Source organism: Danio rerio, chromosome 24, assembly GCF_049306965.1.
Source record: "Danio rerio strain Tuebingen ecotype United States chromosome 24, GRCz12tu, whole genome shotgun sequence".
In the NCBI taxonomy this organism is placed as follows: domain Eukaryota; kingdom Metazoa; phylum Chordata; class Actinopteri; order Cypriniformes; family Danionidae; genus Danio; species Danio rerio.
In genome coordinates, this window is record NC_133199.1 from 8,084,003 (window position 1) to 8,101,838 (window position 17,836).

The 17,836-nt window shown below is 38.1% G+C and overlaps 1 protein-coding gene and 1 long non-coding RNA gene across 5 annotated transcripts in view; both read left to right on the forward strand.

Annotated features, from left to right (window-relative positions):
• bmp6 (bone morphogenetic protein 6) overlaps positions 1-17,836 on the forward strand; it is a 78,957-nt gene that overhangs the window by 9,713 nt on the left and 51,408 nt on the right. For 2 of the 4 annotated variants that reach the window (XM_073940341.1, XM_073940342.1), the window contains exon 1: positions 13,759-13,936. In XM_073940341.1, the coding sequence (XP_073796442.1) occupies positions 13,921-13,936 (16 nt within the window). In that variant the 5' untranslated portion in view covers positions 13,759-13,920. 4 annotated transcript variants of the gene reach the window in all.
• On the forward strand, positions 7,010-11,592 carry LOC141380820 (uncharacterized). Its single transcript, XR_012399711.1, has 3 exons — positions 7,010-8,359; positions 8,541-8,932; positions 9,014-11,592. It is a non-coding gene; the product is annotated as an uncharacterized lncRNA (long non-coding RNA).

A 17,836-nucleotide genomic window follows, 5' to 3' on the forward strand; every position in this document is an offset into this window, starting at 1 on the left:
ACGCAAATTCCTAATCAGCCAATCACATGGCAGCAACTCAATGCATTTAGGCATGTAGACATGGTCAAGATGATCTGCTGCAGTTCAAACCGAGCATCGGAATGGGGAAGAAAGATGATTTAAGTCACTTTGAACATGGCATGGTTGTTGGTGCCAGACGGGAGGGTCTGAGTTTTTCAGAAACTGCTGATCTACTGGGATTTTCACACACAACCATCTCTAGGGTTTACAGAGAATGGTCCGAAAAAGAGAAAATATCCAGTGAGCGGCAGTTCTGTGGGAGCAAATGCCTTGTTGATGCCAGAGGTCAGAGGAGAATGGCCAGACTGGTTCCAGCTGATAGAAAGGCAACAGTAACTCAACGGTTGTATCAACGGTTCAGGCTGGTGGTGGTGGTGTAATGGTGTGGGGGATATTTTCTCGGCACACTCTGGGCCCATTAGTACCAACTGAGCATTGTGTCAATGCCACAGCCTACTTGAGTATTGTTGCTGACCATGTCCATCTCTTTATGACCACAGTGTACCCACCTTCTGATGGCTACTTCCAGCAGGATAACGCACCATGTCAAAGTGTGAATCATCTCAGACTGGTTACTTGAACGTGACAATGAGTTCACTGTGCTCAAATGGCCTCCACTGTCACCAGCTCTCAATCCAATAGAGCACCTTTGGGATGTGGTGGAACGGGAGATTCACATCATAGATGTGCAGCCAACAAATCTGCAGCAACTGCGTGATGCTATCATGTCAATATGGAGCTCTGAGGAAGATTTCCAGTACCTTGTTGAATCTATGCCACGAAGGATTAAGGTGGATCTGAAGGCTAAAGGGGGTTCCAACCCGGTACTAGTAAGGTGTGCCTAATAAAGTGGCCTCTAAATAGCTAATAAAGCTTGTTTTATCTAATAATCTAACATTAAATGGTCGATTTAGATCTGAAAATCCTTTCTCTCCCTTTAAAGAAAAAAATGTGGTGTAAAATAACGTGGGAATGTGTATTGATAAAGTAAATATACTCTCCTTTTATTTCAGGTTGACTTGAAACTGTTTAGTTTTGCAGGCCAAGAAGACTGTATTTACAATATTTGTCTTTTAAACACTACAAAATGTAAGCATCGCGAGCACAAAGAAATGGGGATTTCTTACATTCTAAACATTGGTTTCCTAGTTTTGTTACACATTTCTGCTTTAACGAACGAACTGGCTTTTGTTGTTGTTCTCTTCTATCCTGGGGCCAGAACCCCTCACGCTCTGAACTAAACATTTCTGGACAGTGATTATCTGACAAGGAATGCGAGTTTTAATCTCAGTTAAACAGACACGCTGAAGTTGACGATCGTGAGGTCAAGAGATAAGCTTCTTTCAGGGAATGTCCTCTTAGCTCGAGTCTTAGCTGTGAAGTCCTGATGCTATCTCTGCGTCTCACGCCATAGCCGTCAGACATGCCCTCACCATCGCTGCCTTTCTGCGATCAGGCCTGAGGAATGCAGCGATCACTGCAGGTAGCTGCTCTTTTTGACTGAAGCTAGCCGTGTTATCAGGGATCGTATTGAATAAGGAATGAATACGGATCTGTAAACAATAAATCTCACCGTGCTGTTGCCTCTGGCTGTGAGTCTGTCAGATAAGATGGCGTTCGTTAAGTCAACGGATAGGGATGTGAGAAGATACAGCAGAGCCTACATCTGATTACGTGACAAATCACTTGTCAGATAGAACACATCCATGTAGTCATCTGTCACGCCAACATTCAAGAAATTATCCAGAGAAGAATTAAAGACTAAATTACTTCGTTTAAAGTGGAATTTAAACTGAGACAAAGACAATCTGGCGATCCAATATCCAACATAATATTAAACAAATGTAATAAATTTGACCAGCTATCACTGGCATGTTGGATGGATTTATTTTTGTCCTGTGGTCTTATCAGAAAGGGAAATGGACCTCATTTTTAGATTTGTTCCGAGTAAAAATGCAAGTGGTGATTAGTGAATGATGCCATTCCTTTCCGCTAGGGGTGTCAAAATTAATTGTTTCTTCGGTGCACTGCGATGCAGATCATAATCGGTGTAATCATAACCGGTTATTGTGTACTGACGTCAGTTATCTTCTATGCACTCTGTCGCGAGGGAGGTGAGCGCTGGTATTTATAACACTTAGGAGCCAACTCAGGGCCGGCCCGTGGCATAGGCAGTATAGGCAAAAGGGCACTGTACATCCAGGGGGGCGCCAGAAATGAGCGCGGTTAAGTTGTTGTTGTTTTCGATATTCCTGACACATTCAGTGATAGACAGCAATAATTCAAAAACCTCTTACCCTAAAAAGATCTAAAGTGTGTTTCCTACAAAAAGACAAAGCTGGTTATGTTTCACAGCTGTCTTTTTCTTTTTTTTCCGCTCGATATTACGACCACTGCTCCGTTTAAGTCCTCGCAATATGCGTTTAGCCGGGAGAGCTCACGCTGAGCGGAGCCCTCAGTAAGGGATCAATCAGAAAAGTACGTTTTTTTTGTTTTTTCGGCTAAACGCATATTGCGAGGGCTTAAGTGTGTGTGTGTGTGTGTTTGTTTGTTTGGTGCTGTCTATGTTTGTGTATGTGTGTGAATGAGAGACAGTGTGGCGCTGTGTGTTTATACAGACAGATTGTTATAGCCACCCCCCAAAATATAACTCTGTGTATGGAAAGCATCGTCAGTGCACCGTGGTGCACCGAGATATCGAATTGAACCAAATCGAAGGCATGATAATCATAACCGAACCGAACCGTGAGACCAGTATAGTTTCACACCTATACTTTCCGCACTGTCCAGCTGAACGCTTACCTCCGTATGGACGGCTTTTCAGCTGTTACCAGTTTGTCTAGTATCTCACCTTGTATGTCTGTGAACTTTAGACGCAGATAGGAGTTGACCAAGACAATGGGGTTTAAGTCTGGCAAAGAATGGTTCCAGAAAGCGGGTAAGACAAAAACAGAAGCCTAAAAATAAAATAAACAAGTAAATAACAGGGTGAGAAAGTGTGAAAATCTGAAAACGTGAAAAATGCTTTTCCAAAGTAACCAGTAATAGGGTATATGCCGAAGCATGCTAATAGGACTTTTAATTTGACAGTAACCTGGGTTAACCGCTTCTGGTGAACTGAATGCCATTGCAAAATCGGTCTGTTTTCTTTAAAAGTCAGTGATCTCCACTGGCTGAGTGATATCTGATATAAAGTGGGTCTCTGATTTCACAAGAAGCGCTGCATTAAATTACATTGTTCCCCGCCATGTCTTTATAATAATGAACATTTATTTTACCCCGGTATATTCAATGGAGCTAATGCACTGACCTGCCGATTCTGACAGGCACGTGCGAGCAAAAGGCTTTTTGTTTCGTTTTACTCTTGAGCAACTAAATGAATGCCAAAGTCTGTTTAACTGATTGTATTTGAATTACATTACAACATCGATGCTTGAAAAAGAACTGTATAAAATGAAAAAAACTCAATACAATAACAATACAAACAATAACAGGTCACCGGAAGTTTATCCATATGGGAATAACACTAGCTCGACATATACCCTATATCCCTTTCATTCATTTTTTAAATGATTATTTTTATTATTTTAATTTGACACTAAGTTTGAAATCCATTTACAAAATGTTGTTTTATTTAAAAATTATTTAACTGTCCACATACATGGACACCATGTAGCAAAGTTTTTTAGTGGCCTCTTATACTATTCATATCAGCTCACTTATTCAAAACATTAACAGTACAATATAATATCAATAAAACACATATTGTGGGAACAATAATAACTCAGAGCTGCACATTTCTGGCACATACTCGTCACTGCTGTCACTGCTACTGTCCTCTGAAATTTATTCATTCATTTTCTTTTCGGCTAAGAAATGTGGAGTATCAGTTGACGGCTGCATCAAAGCAATCAAGAAAACTGTAAACATTTTAAAGATGTAAAATCTGTTTTTACTTTAATATAAATTATGTCAGGTTAGTACTCTTAGGCTTTATTGTAATCTTTATCTAAGTGGACAGTGAACTTACTTAACTAATAAAACAAAATGTACAAAAGTAGCAAACATCACATACTTTCATTAATCTTTATATACAGCATGTATAGCTCTGGGCTCAGAAAGATCTCAAAATATAATTTTATCCTACACATTTTTTTAAAGGAAAATGTAGGTGTAAGTTGAGGCGACGCAGTGGCGCAGTAGGTAGTGCTGTCGCCTCACAGCAAGAAAGTCGCCAAGTCGCTGGTTCGAACTTCGGCTTGGTTGCCGTTTATGTGTGGAGTTTGCATGTACTCCCTGCATTCGGGTGGGTTTTCTCCGGGTGCTCCGGTTTCCTTCATAGTCCAAAGACATCCGGTACAGGTGAACTGGGTAGGCTAAATTGTGTGTGTGTGTGTGTGTGTGTGTGGATGTTTCCCAAAGATGGGTTGCGGCATCCATGTACAAACGTGCTGGATAAGTTAGCAGTTAATTCCGCTGTGGCGACCCCGGATTAATGAAGGGACTAAGCCGACAAGAAAATGAATGAATGAATGAATGAATGAAGGTGTAAGTCATGTAGGTGGTTGTATGCAGAGCTTCTCTATAAAAAAGGTGAAGAAACACATGATATTTCTGAAAGAGATCAAACCTTAGCAAAGTAAGGAAAAGTAAAGCAAAAGTAACTCAAAAGAAATATAACGCATTACTTTCCATAAAAAGTAACTAAGTAAAGATTTATTTACCTTTGGGGGAGTAACTCAATGTTGTAAGGCACTACTTTCAAAAATAACTTCCCCAACATTTATATAATCATATTGAATTGTGCCTTTTCATCAACAACAAAAAAAAAAAATGTGATGTGTAGCACATTGTTAAATGAACTGTAAAAAGTCTTCCAAAGACTAATGTAAATTGTATGTGGCAACACATCACTGCTATTATTTCAACATCAGCTACTGTACACTTAACTTTAGAGCTTACCTGTGAAAGGGTTAACCCATCAAAGTTATGAACTGGCATATATGGGAAAAAAATCAGCGGGTGGTCATTTGCTGTGGTGCCAGATATAGGATCTCTGGGGTTAGGTTCCTTCCGCAAGGGTACCTCAGATTGGGTATTGAAGGTTGAAGTGAGCGCTGTTTATTCACTTCAGTTCCTTCCTGTGCAATTCCTGCTGGCACTGAGAACCAAACCTGCAACCTTCAAGATATAATTCCGACTTTCTAGATATTACTGTTCCATCTGCGAAAAAAGGCATAACAGAAAATTGAAATAGGTTGCTCACCGCAAGAAGGTCGCTGGTTTGAGCCCCAGCTGGACCAAGAGGCCTTTCAGTGTGGAGTTTACATGTTCGTGTGGGGTTACTCCGGGTGCTCAGTTTTCCGACACATTCCAAAGACATGAAGTACAGGTGAATTGGATAAAACTAAATTGGCAGTAGTGTGTGGATGTGAAAGTGTGTAGGTATTTCCCAGCATTAAGGGGTTGTAAGGACCGACTGTAAGGATTTCCGCTGGTAAAACATATGCTAGAGTAATTGATGGATCATTCCTCTGTGGTGAATCCTGATAAAGCAGGAAATTATCTGAAGGAAAATGAGTAAAATGGAACCATTTGTGGATTACAGGTCAGAAATATGGCATCTGTCAATCAATTCAGTGGGCAGGGAAAACTGCACTCCTACATCACATTGCGGTGGGCCTAAAAATCCCTGAGATTTGGGTCCTATTTTATCTCAGGAAATTTTTAAATAAGAGACTTGTTAAGTTTATATCACTCCAATATGACTGTGTGGACACATTATATACAGACATTTGTGTCCAAACTGTTTACAAAGGTTTATTTGCATCATAGGTGCCCTTGAAGTTGACTCTGACGCATTTGTTGCTTGTATTACTAAAGTGTATCAGTCGCATGAGTGGAGAAATGCACTCATTCGAAAACTTTTACTGTCTATAAAATTATATTTTAACAAATTGACCCAATTCTGTAAGTAACTGATCCTTCACTGACATTATACACACACACAAACTCCACCCGTGGCGGAATGTCACCTAGTGGCCTCTACAAGTGAATAGGAAATGGGTGAGCACTTATGGCTCTGCTGTTTTCTTCAGGCTGCAGTGAATATTTGTTCATTTAATGCTCTGCAGGACAGTCAAATATCTTGTCCTGAATCAGTTAAATAGCTGACAGAGTTCAAACCTTTAATAACAAGAGCAAAACAATATTGTGCGCTTAGACATATACTTTTTAACATACAGTTGAAGTCAGAATTTCCACAATTTCTGTTTAACGGAGAGATTTTTTCAACACATCTCTAAACGTAATAGTTTTAATAACTCATCCCTAATAGCTGATTTATTTTATCTTTGCCATGATGACAGTAAATAATATTTGACTAGATATTTTTTCAAGACACTTCTATACAGCTTAAAGTGACATTTAAATGCTTAACTAGGTAAATTAGGGTAACTAGACAGGTTAGGGAAATTAGGCAAGTTATTGTATAATGATGGTTTGTTTTATAGACTATCGGAAAAAAAAACACCTTAAAAGGGCTAATAATTTTGAGCTTAAAATGGTGTTTCAAAATTAAAAACTGCTTTTCTTCTAACATAAATAAAACAAATAAGACTTTCCCCAGAAGAAAAAACATTATCAGACATACTGTAAAAATTCCTTGCTCTGTTGAACATAATTTGGGAAATATTTAAAAAAAAATAAATAAACAAACAAAAAAAAAAACTCAAAGGGGGGCTAATATAAGCATTAAAAGTGTACAGACAAACGCATGTACTGTATCCCTATTAATCCCCTTGAGTACTTTTAAATGTGTAGCAGAAGAGCAGGGAAGTTATGTATGATCATAGTTGTCTTTAACAGGCCTCTTAGTTGCTTAGTTGCATGTATTTTGTCATAGAATGAAAGTCTGGATATACCAACTGTAGGCGTAGCTGAATACTGAATAAAGAGTTCAGTACGTGTTATTTATTTATTTATTTTTCAAACTGCTTTAGCTATCTGCTATGTTGATTTATTTATTTTTTTACATTTGGTTTCAAGTATGTGTGATCAAATTACCAACATCCATCCTAATTCAAGAGTTCACACTTAGCTGATGATTGATTATAAGCAAGTTTGGCATGCTGTCCCGGGAGAGAGCCCTGAGCTCGAAGGTTCTTGAGCCCTGGGCTCCCTCCCGTTTGGAGGAAGAGAGGGGAGCCTCGAGCTCAGGTAGATCTCGACAACTCCCCTTTTTTTATTATAATAGCTAAAGATTAAGATTGAAGGCTATTAAAAGATATGCTGCATTATTAGATTACCTGTATTGAAATTTAGATTTAACGATTAACTTGTTGTACATGTTTTTGGAATGTGGGAGGAAACCGGAGAACCCGGGGAAAACCCACGCAAGCACGGGAAGAACATGCAAACTACACACAGAAACGACCACCGGCCTGTTAAGGAACTAGAACCGGTGAAGTTCTTGCTGTGAGGCGACAGTGCTAGTCACTGAGCCATCGTGCTGCCCTATGGAGGGAAAGGTGAAAAGGTAGGGGTGGAAGGGGGGATTCTTCAAATCGAAGATGACTGTAGTGAGAAAACCCTGGCTCTTTATAGTGGTTAGGAATGGCCTGATTGGTGGATCAAGCATGCTAATGCAGAACCAGCCGTGTTCAATCATAATCACGTGCTCCTCTCGAAATTAGTTTATGAATAAACTTCACTTAAATGAAGAAAAAATAAAGTTGACAAAGAGGTTGAGTCTGCTATTTTGTGGTAATGTAGGAGGTTAGGAAGTTTGACTTGTAGTTGAAAGGTTGCAGGCTTGACTTCCAGTGATGGCAGGAATTAAAGGTGTGGAATGTGAATAAACAATTCTCTCCATCTTCGGTACTCAGCCGAGGTGCCCTTGAGCAAGGCATAAATGCTCCCCGGGCGCAGCTCACTGTGTGTTTTCTCCTCTAACTCATGTGTGTGTGTGCACTTGGATGGGTCAAAAGAGGACCAATTTTGAGTATGGGCAACCTCATTTCACTTCACAAGAGATTTATAAGTTTTATTTGTTAGACGGGTCTTTTCTGATTGGGCACACCATGAGTGTAACAAGGTGGGGACAAAATCCTAAAACCACACAGAAATTATACAAACTATTTGGGGAAGTTGTTGTGAATTTTGTGAGCAGGATTTATCGCAATGTGAAAAACGATTTCACAAAATCATTTTTATTTTTTTAGAGGAAAAGGTCAAAATTATCCAAACGCAACATGAGGACAAATTAGTCACAGGCATTTATAAACAAAGTATATTTGTGAATATGTAACTCAAACAAAACCCATTTTAAGTGAAAAAAGTGTTGCATGCAGAACTGTTGCAAACAATTAGTTTGTGTTGAATTTAAACAAACAAATTAAGTTTAGTAATGTTCAACTTAATTTGTTTGTTTAAATTCAGCCCAAATAAATTGTTTACAACCTCTTAACGTAAAGAAATTGAGTAAATCCAAGGAATCATCTTCGAATAATTTTTTTCAGTGTAGGAAGAACCAAAGTGTAATTTGAGCTTTAGTGCACATCCTAAACTTTAGATATGTACATATGTATACACTACCTGACAAAAGTCTTGTTGTCGGTCTCAGTTGTGAGAGCAACAAATAAGAACTTGACTTCTAGTTGATCAGTTGGAAAAGTGGGAGAAAGTAGATTTTTCTGATAAGTTTGCTGAAGGAAAAATCATGGTTTGAGGTTACATTCAGTATGGGGGCTTGTGAAATATCTGCAGAGTGGATGGCAACATCAACAGTCTGAGGTATCAAGACATTTGTGCTGCCCATTACATTACAAACCACAGGAGAGGGCAAATTCTTCATCAGGATAGCGCTCCTCATATTTCAGCCTCCATATCAAAGTTCCTGAAAGCAAAGAAGGTCAAGTTGCTTCAGGATTGGCCAGCCCAGTTACCAGAAATGAACATTATTGAGCATGTCAGGGGTAAGATGAAGGAGGAGGCATTGAAGATGAATCCAAAGAATCTCGATGAACTCTGGGAGTCCTGCAAGAACTCTTTCTTTGCCATTCCAGATGACTTTATTAATAAGTTATTTGAGTCATTGCAGAGATGTATGGATGCAGTCCTCCAAGCTCATAGGAGTCATACACAATATTAATCGCTTTTCCACCACACCTTGACTTTATATTCTATGTTGGACATTATTTTTGTTAAGTGACAAGATTTTGTCTAGGCAAAGTCAGACCTTACTGTCCTAATTAAATAAATAAAAATCAAAGCATGATCAGATTTTATTTTAATAAAATAAGTGTAATCTAGAGGCCTTCGCCTGTCATATTGGCCACTTCTGATACCAAGTGATCTACTAGAAGTCAGGTTATTATTTGTTTGTTGGAGTGGTATTGATTAAGCATGCTATTGGTTGGGATTCACACTTGTAACATGTCCTTTCCTTTAGAGACAACACACAAAAACAGAGAGAGAGAGAGAGATAGACTTTGGCTGTTGTACTTGCTGCTCTGGAATGCAAGCCACCAATATTTTGACTTCTCCTTTGGAAACAGCTGCGTTTCCTTTTTCAAAGATATTTTTTCCTTATTTATCAGATCCCTTAGGGGAGATCCATCTCTGCTGTCTGACACAGACTTCCTCCTCTAAATCTGTGTCTCTGGCCAGCCCTGAGCTCACACACACCTGCCGCAGCACACACAGATGGCTCTAACAGGTCTCTCTGCCTGGCATGCTCACACACACATAGACACAGGTAACCACAGTTGAAGGAGCAACCACAAACACCACCTCAAAACACACAGCACCTATGTCTGTACCAAATGCAGTTGGTTCCAAATGTTCTGCTTCTGACCCCTTAATGGGCCAGAAGTGGTCCTGTAGGATTGTTAAATAAGGTACTCTTAAATCATACCTGTCAACATTGAGATGTGAAAATAAGGGATATGCCCACCATAATAAGGGATCCCTCCTTTACATTAGCAGGAAATACATTAGCAAACAGTTCAGCTTATTAAAATGAGCTATTATAAAGAAATAGAATCAACTCTGACCACTGTGAGGAAAGTTTACTAGCACGTGACTTGTTTTATTTATTTTGGTCTGTCTAGAAACTTGGCCGTGTAAAAGTAAACCGCACCAAGAACAAAGTGCAACATTGTAACAATTTTAATCCATTTCGGAACAAAACAATTGATCTACAGGTGTGAAAGCACCCTTTAATTACCTTAATTCCCCATTTTGATGCTTTGCTTAAACAGCAGCAGATCGTCTTGACCATAACCCCTTTCACACATACAGACCTTTCCAAAAAATTACCGGCAATTTTCCGGAAAGGTTGTATGTGTGAACAGGTCCTTTTTGAAAATACCGGTAAATTCGTTCTGGCTATTTTCCGGAAAGAGAAGTTGTAACATTACCGGCAATTTGCCGGAATGCTGCTCTGTGTGAATGCAGATGGAAGATTGCCGTAATAAGCGCGTGCACGTCTAGAACGTGCTGACGTGAGACGTCTGCTTTAGCCAATCACAACAGTCAGACGCATTTACGTCCGCGCGGTTTGTGAGAATAAAAGCCTTTGAATATTTTTCCAGACACATTTAGCTGCTAGAAGATAGTCAGGTAACGTTTATATGTTCTTCTTAATGCCAACTGTGTAAATAATCATCGATGAGATGCTTATGATAAGCCGTTGTTTGTTTACCTTTAAGCTTTGCGTGTGCCTGTGAAACAGCCTGTGAGCGCCTGCACACGCACATATTATGAACATCTCGACATGCGAAAGTGATCCTGCGAAAGTTGTTCACAATATTGATCATCCACAGAGTTTGTAATTTAGTCAAATGTTTACAAATACAAGCGCAGCCGTTTAAAGCTCATTTGTGGTGAATGATGTCAGAATTTACCGGTATTTTGGAATGGATGTGTAAATGCTCTTTTCCGGAAAATTTCCGTAACGTCCTCGCCTGTGTGAACAGCGCTTTTTTGAATATACCGGTAAAGTCGTTCCGGAAATTTTCCAGATATTTACCGGTATCACTGTGTGAAAGGGGCTCATGTCTACTTGCGTTAACAAGCAGTTGGACAGGTGTATCTAATACAGTGGCTGGTGAGTGTATATTTGATGCAGTTGGCCACTCAGGGTCCCTGTGTGTCATTTTGGCTACACCTTAAAGCCTTTTACTCTAATTATCCTTTTAAATCAGTTTTGAGTTGATTGATTGGTTGATTTGCATTGATATACTAATATTTGTCTAAATTGCTATCTCAGTCTTTCACTTTCACTTAACCGCTTAAACTCTACAAATTTAAAAGCTTCCCAAATCCACATGCAGAGGTGTAAATGCAAAAATTTGGTATCATTTTAAAAAAAAAACTTTGAATTTTCATAAAACACTATTGAAAGTGTTTAAAATAACTGTATATGTTGTCTGTGTTATAATAAACACCTAAAAAAAGAGGCGGGTTTTGTATTTTTTTTATAAACTCTAATTTGAAAGTGTACCTTTTAGGTTCTGTGTGGTCTAGGGTGCTGTAATTAATTCTGGTGGTTATGTCTGTAATCATAGGAAATAAGAAAAATGTCTCTACCATAATCTATGCAAAAGTTATTGCATTCCAACTGATGAGAGGTGTTATACAAGCCACAGAGACCGATCCCTTTTTACATATTTCACTATTCTTTTGTTTGATCAAACATAATTCACTGTGTTTGGACCACGTCAGACATATAAAAGGATTACTTTTGCACATCACATCAAAAACTGAGGAGAATGGCCCTGAAGGGCAGAGCATAGGGTAAGAGATGACAGCTGTCTGTGCTATCTGGGGCTGCTTATTGATCATGAATGTATTGTTTACAATTCTGCACCATGGAAACACCACAATTCATTCAACAACTGTTTGGTATATTAATATAATTCAGTAAAAAGAATGCTAGAACTGTATGAGCACCGGCAAGAGCTTTCATTTGAGCTATAACTTGTACGTGTGTCATATAAAAAAATATGAAAATGAACCAATGTAAAATACCTAGCTTGGGTATCCAAAATACTGTGTAATTAAGTGTAAATAACTTTTGTACAGTAGAATAAAAACCAAAGTGATGCATATGTGCATAAAATATAGATTCTACACTTTTAAACGACACCACTTACGGGGGTCTGGTGCAACGCTAGCCCTTTAAATCTGAAAGCGAAAGTCGATGACGTCACGGACCTGGTACCGGGTCCGCAGAGTTTATCACTTCCTTTTAAATGTGTTTAAAGTGATTATATTTCTGACAGTGATGTCTCTTTAAATTTCAACAGAGAAGTGATTTGTTGATTCTCTCACGAGAAATAAGTCCAACTGTCTCAATCATAATAATAAAGAAAGAATTACGAGTATGGCAGGATGTCATCATTCCTATTGGCAAATGTATGTTTCGTGTCAAATACGAAAGTGAAAGCATGCTGAACTATTACTCTCTTGAAAAAGTTGGGTTAAAAATACCCCAACAAATAACCCAACTATAGGTTATTATAGCACCTTTCCAACTATGGGCTATTTTAACCCAGTGCATTGAATTATATAATTTAACCCAATGCATTGGGTTATTTTGATTAAATGTTATTTTTTCCATTCTGGTATTGCTATTGCTACCACTAGTAATAATATTAATTTTATAGTTATGGCTGTGTAAATTAATAACACAGTTTTTTTTTAAAATGTTGAAAATGCTTTATTTACATTAATTTAGTTCCAGACACTTTTGTTAAAATAAATCAAGAAGTACACAATAAATATGAGAAAATACTTAATGATAGGATGATAGCAGTATAGAACAGTAAAATACAGGAGAGTCCCGGCGAAAACGGCAGGGTTGACATGTATGAAGTGAACAGGAAGTGTTTGTGGAAAAAAAAAAAAAAAAGTTTTGCGAGGGAACGCAAAACATCTTTGAGAGGAAATGCAAAAACTTTAATATATATATATTTTCCTATCACAGTTTTTTTTTTCTTTTACCCATTTTTTTCCCCATCATCACATCCCTTCCGGGTCTCCGTAACTAAGCCCTAAGAGGTAAAAAAAAAAACTACAAAAAATCACGAGGAACACATTAAATAAGGTTTGTTTTATCGTCTGCAATGCAATACAGGTCAAATCACTCTCTACTTTCGGTTTACATTTTTACCTGTTCTGATTTTGGGTAGTATATATTATAGTTTCAATAGTTTGCCCTTAGCAGATGATTGATAATGGAGCGTGTTTGGCATGCTGTCCCAGGAGAGAGTCCTGAACTCGTGAGATCCTCAGTGCTGCTCTCTCATTGGCTGTAGGTGATCACCAATGTTATTTTCAGTCAAAACTCATTTCACACGGCCGGATTTGAGTCGCAGACAGCTCCAGATATTTAGCACAATAAATATCTCACAGTCATCTGCGACTCATCGGCAATTCTCTCAGACCGCCTCTTTGATAGTTCATATGTGTGATCGTCACTCATGTGCACGAGCACCGATTTTACTGTAATTTCAGGCATTTGTCGGCACTTTCTCAAAACCTGTCAGCAAGCCAAAATTGGGGCTAAAATCACGCAGTCTGAATTCGGCATTAGATACTCTGGTTATTTATAGTGGTTAAGGAGTTTTCTGATTGGTAAATCAGTTTAAGCTAATGTGGAACAGGTGCTATCAATCATTCAATCATCAATCAAATTAATTTATAAATAAACTTCACTTAAACCAAACCTATGTGGTTGAAATGAGCCTAGTGCTATACATCTTAAAGAAAATTTCTGATTAAACATCAAATTTTACGAAAACACTTTTCACAATTTATACTTTAGCCTATTTTACTCAAGATAAAAAAGTGATAGTGTTGCTTCATTTGACTTCTTTTTTTCCCACACACTACATGAAATTAAAAACTGGTAAGTTTGTTTATGTTTTGTTAAATATACTTGTCTACAAGAAAAAAAAACAAAACAAAAAAACAAGTGGAAGCATCTTTGTTATGTCATTCTCAGGCTGTGAGTGTGTTGAAGCCTGCGCCTTCTACTAGCGCGGTTGGGATATCTCCTTTTATGAGGTTGCCAAAGCACAGAGTACCATTAGTCTATCCCAAAATGTTTTGTCAGCTGTTCGTGGATTATGCCTTTATTAATGTTTCTATATGGCGAAAAGAATGGGAATGTTTATTTTCCAGACCATTTCCTCCATTTTATGGAATTTCCTCCTTATACAAAAAAAAAGGCATTATAATATTTGTTGACAGGTCGTTGGCTTGTGTCGGCACTCAAGTGAAAATGGATTTGTTTTACGCCTGTTAAAGACAGAACAGCTGATTCTTGTAATGTCTGTGAGGCTGTACACATACACACACTTTATAGTGTGCAAGTTCACCAGACTTTGTGCATGAATTGTTGAAAACACACACACACAGAGACTCACAAAATTCCTCTCTGTTCCGTATAATTCTCTTACTGACGTGCAGGTATTGGCTTTCTGACTGCAGCCATTCACCATGAAGAAGATCTGGTTGTCTCAAGACACTGAGAGACATCAGACATCTTTTAACAGTCGCAATTACCACAAAATTACTGCTGTTCTCTAAATACCCTGGAACTACAGAGCAATGCAGACAGATTTCCTTTCCTCCCCTCTATAAAAGTCAGATCAGTCCAAAGAAGATTAGATCCAACATACTATAAAATACATTTTCCTAGTATACCATAAAATAAAACTGACAGAGTGATTTAATGCCAAATAAACCTGACATGAAGAAGAGAAAATGTGATAAAACCACTTGCCAAATGCGTAACCAGAAGAAATAAATAAATTAAATACTGATTTAGGAGTGAATTGTTTTATTATGTGTGAGGATAAAGAGAGTGTGATTTGAAACAAGACACTTGAAACTAGCGCAACAGGTAACGGCTTGCTTGGGACAACAGACACTGACCAATCAGACACAGCTATAGGTTGTTTTTAATCACGTGGTTTTGGTGACGCATGGAAATCAGATCGAGGGCAGAAAGTAAAAAACTAAATAGGAGGCGTAGAGGAAAGTCTGTTTTTTTGCGATTTATACAATATTTCAAAGGAGATAGAAGAAAAAATAGCCACATGGGAATGATCCTTATATAATAAAGAGGGCCGAGTTTTCACTGAACTTAAACATATTTGCCTGTCATCAAGGCGGTAGATACTGTATAAGCTATTACGTTACATGAAAAGTATTGAAGTACATACCATATGGAAGCATACTAAAGATAAGTACTTGAATTAAACTGTCATAAGCATTATATTGTTGCTGTAGTACAACCAGTGCTTGGGTCCACCTGAAAGAATTAAAGCGAGGGCTTCCCAGAAGGAGGGCGTTGGAGACGCGAGGCTTCTAATCGCGCAAAGTGAAGACTGGGGGTAGGGTGATGCGAGGCTTATGATCGCACGAAGTGAAAACCCCAGGTGGTGAGCGTGGGGGTTGGTGGAGATGCTAGGGTTATGATCGTGCGAAGTGAAGAAGGGGGGTGTGAGGAGGTTATCACGCAGGCTCACCTGTCCGCTACGCCACTGCGTACAACACAACTATAGTAATACACAAATTATTCAATAGGCTTCAGTTTTCTACACTATAGACAAATGACCAGTTTGTAAACATTCAGGATGCGCGCGCAAAGAATTGAACACATTATACACTTTACTATGTGGTTCAAAAACATTCTTTCATTCATTCATTTTCTTGTCGGCTTAGTCCCTTTATTAATCCGGGGTCGCCACAGCGGAATGAACCGCCAACTTATCCAGTTTTGCGCAGCGGATGCCCTTCCAGCCGCAACCCATCTCTGGGAAAGGTTTTAAAAACATGTTAATTATACATTATTATAGTTTTTTCCCCATGCAGATACCTTCCAGACATCACGAAATAACAGATGAACGCATACAAAAGTGTGGACGCAGAGTCTCTGTTATTATTTATTTACTTTTGTAAGGGTGAAAAGAAGTGCTCCACAATAATAACCGTCTAGTTTTGTTGTAAGGGTTGCATTTCTTTTTGTTCTGTCGATGAACTTGCCATTAACAAACATTCACCGCTGCATAGTCGTTAACCGTATGGTTGTTTATTCCTCCAAAACACCAGTAAAGACATGGATTGTTGCAAAACAAGACAGATTTCCTTACAGCGATTACATGGCTGTACGTTATTTATATTCTCCTGGATTTTATATAAGTGTGGTGGCGTTTGTATCTGATTTTTATATAACACATTAACGTATGCATACACATAGCTTGGCCTATATAATCTTTATTATTGCTGGCAAATAAATTATCGCGTTCAAATTATCGCATTCGAAAGTTTGTACACATGGATTTATTGAAAAATGTTTATTACATGTTTCTTGAACTTTCCCCCATTTATGAGCAAAACTTTTTGGAAGTCTCTAAAAGCTGTTCGGCATTTCTTTTAACAACTATAAACAACATAAAACAGAAACGTTCTGATCTTCTGATAGCAATTCCTATGTGAAAGAATCACTTCCTGCCCTCCATCTGAATTTTGTCTGAAATCGCCTCGCAAATAAAAGTTGAAACGGAAACAAACAAGTGCAAACAAATAACCCTAACCGTAAAGGCAGCAAACAAAATAACCAAATGCGGCAAGGCAAGGAAAACACGTCGTTATGGTCAATTAACAGTTTAAGACTCAGCAACGTTGTGTCTGTGTGTGCTTTCTCTGTAGTAGGTGTGGAATGGGCTACCTTTGTCCATTAGAACAATTTCCAATGAATATTTGTTCAGAGGGAAACTTAAACTACACCTCCTATGAAGAGCTTTTAAATTGGCAGAAAATCGATCCTATTACCTATCTGGTGTCTTGTTATTTATCTTTGATGTTGTGTGGTATGTTGAATGAACTCTGTTGTTTTATTCTGTTTTTGCTTGTTTTTAATAATGTGTCTGTAATCTAAGTTTGTACAGCACAATGCTCAACAACTGTTGTTTTGTTGCGCTTTAAAACTAAACTAAACTAAACTAAATTAAACTAAACTGTAGCCAATTAAAAAGAAAATCCTAAGGGGGCTAATAATTTTGACCTTAAACTTTTTTTTTTTAATTAAAAGTATAGTTTTACTCCAGCCAAACTAAAAGAAATGAAACTTTCTCCAGAAACATAAATAAATAAAAGACTAATAAAGTTGCTAATAATAATAATAATGTTCATTTTTGTAAATTTATCATCATCTCTGACCCTTTTAGCATCATTACCATTAAGATATGCTTCAGTTAGTTTTTAACGTGGTGTTATATATTGCTACTATGATAAGAATGTGATCTCTTACATACCATCTTCTGAATCTTTATGGCCGTCCTGTCCGTAGTTTGCCATAAACTATTGCACCTCATGTTGACCTCTGTTTGAGACTCTGACTCCTGTAGTGCTTCCTTTGATGCGCTACGTGGGTCAGAGACCTAGATCAGAGTTGTTGTGAATGGCCAGGGAATTGTGTGTCAAACCCCTGCCATCACCCAGTTTCCGAATACAACAGTTTCCGTGAACAGCAAGAATTTGGAAATGAACTTCTGGGGGATCAAATACAGTTAAAACCAGAAGCTTACATACACTCTAAAAAAAAGGAACATAACCATTTAAAAAAAAATGTCTGATGGTAAATCATACTAAACGTTTACTATTTTAGGTCTGTTAGAATTACCTAAATGATTTACATTTGCTAAATGCCAGAATAATGAGAGATTTTGTTATTCATTTCTAGACAGTCAAAAGTTTACACACACTTCCTTGGTATTTTTTAGCTTTGATTTTAAACAGT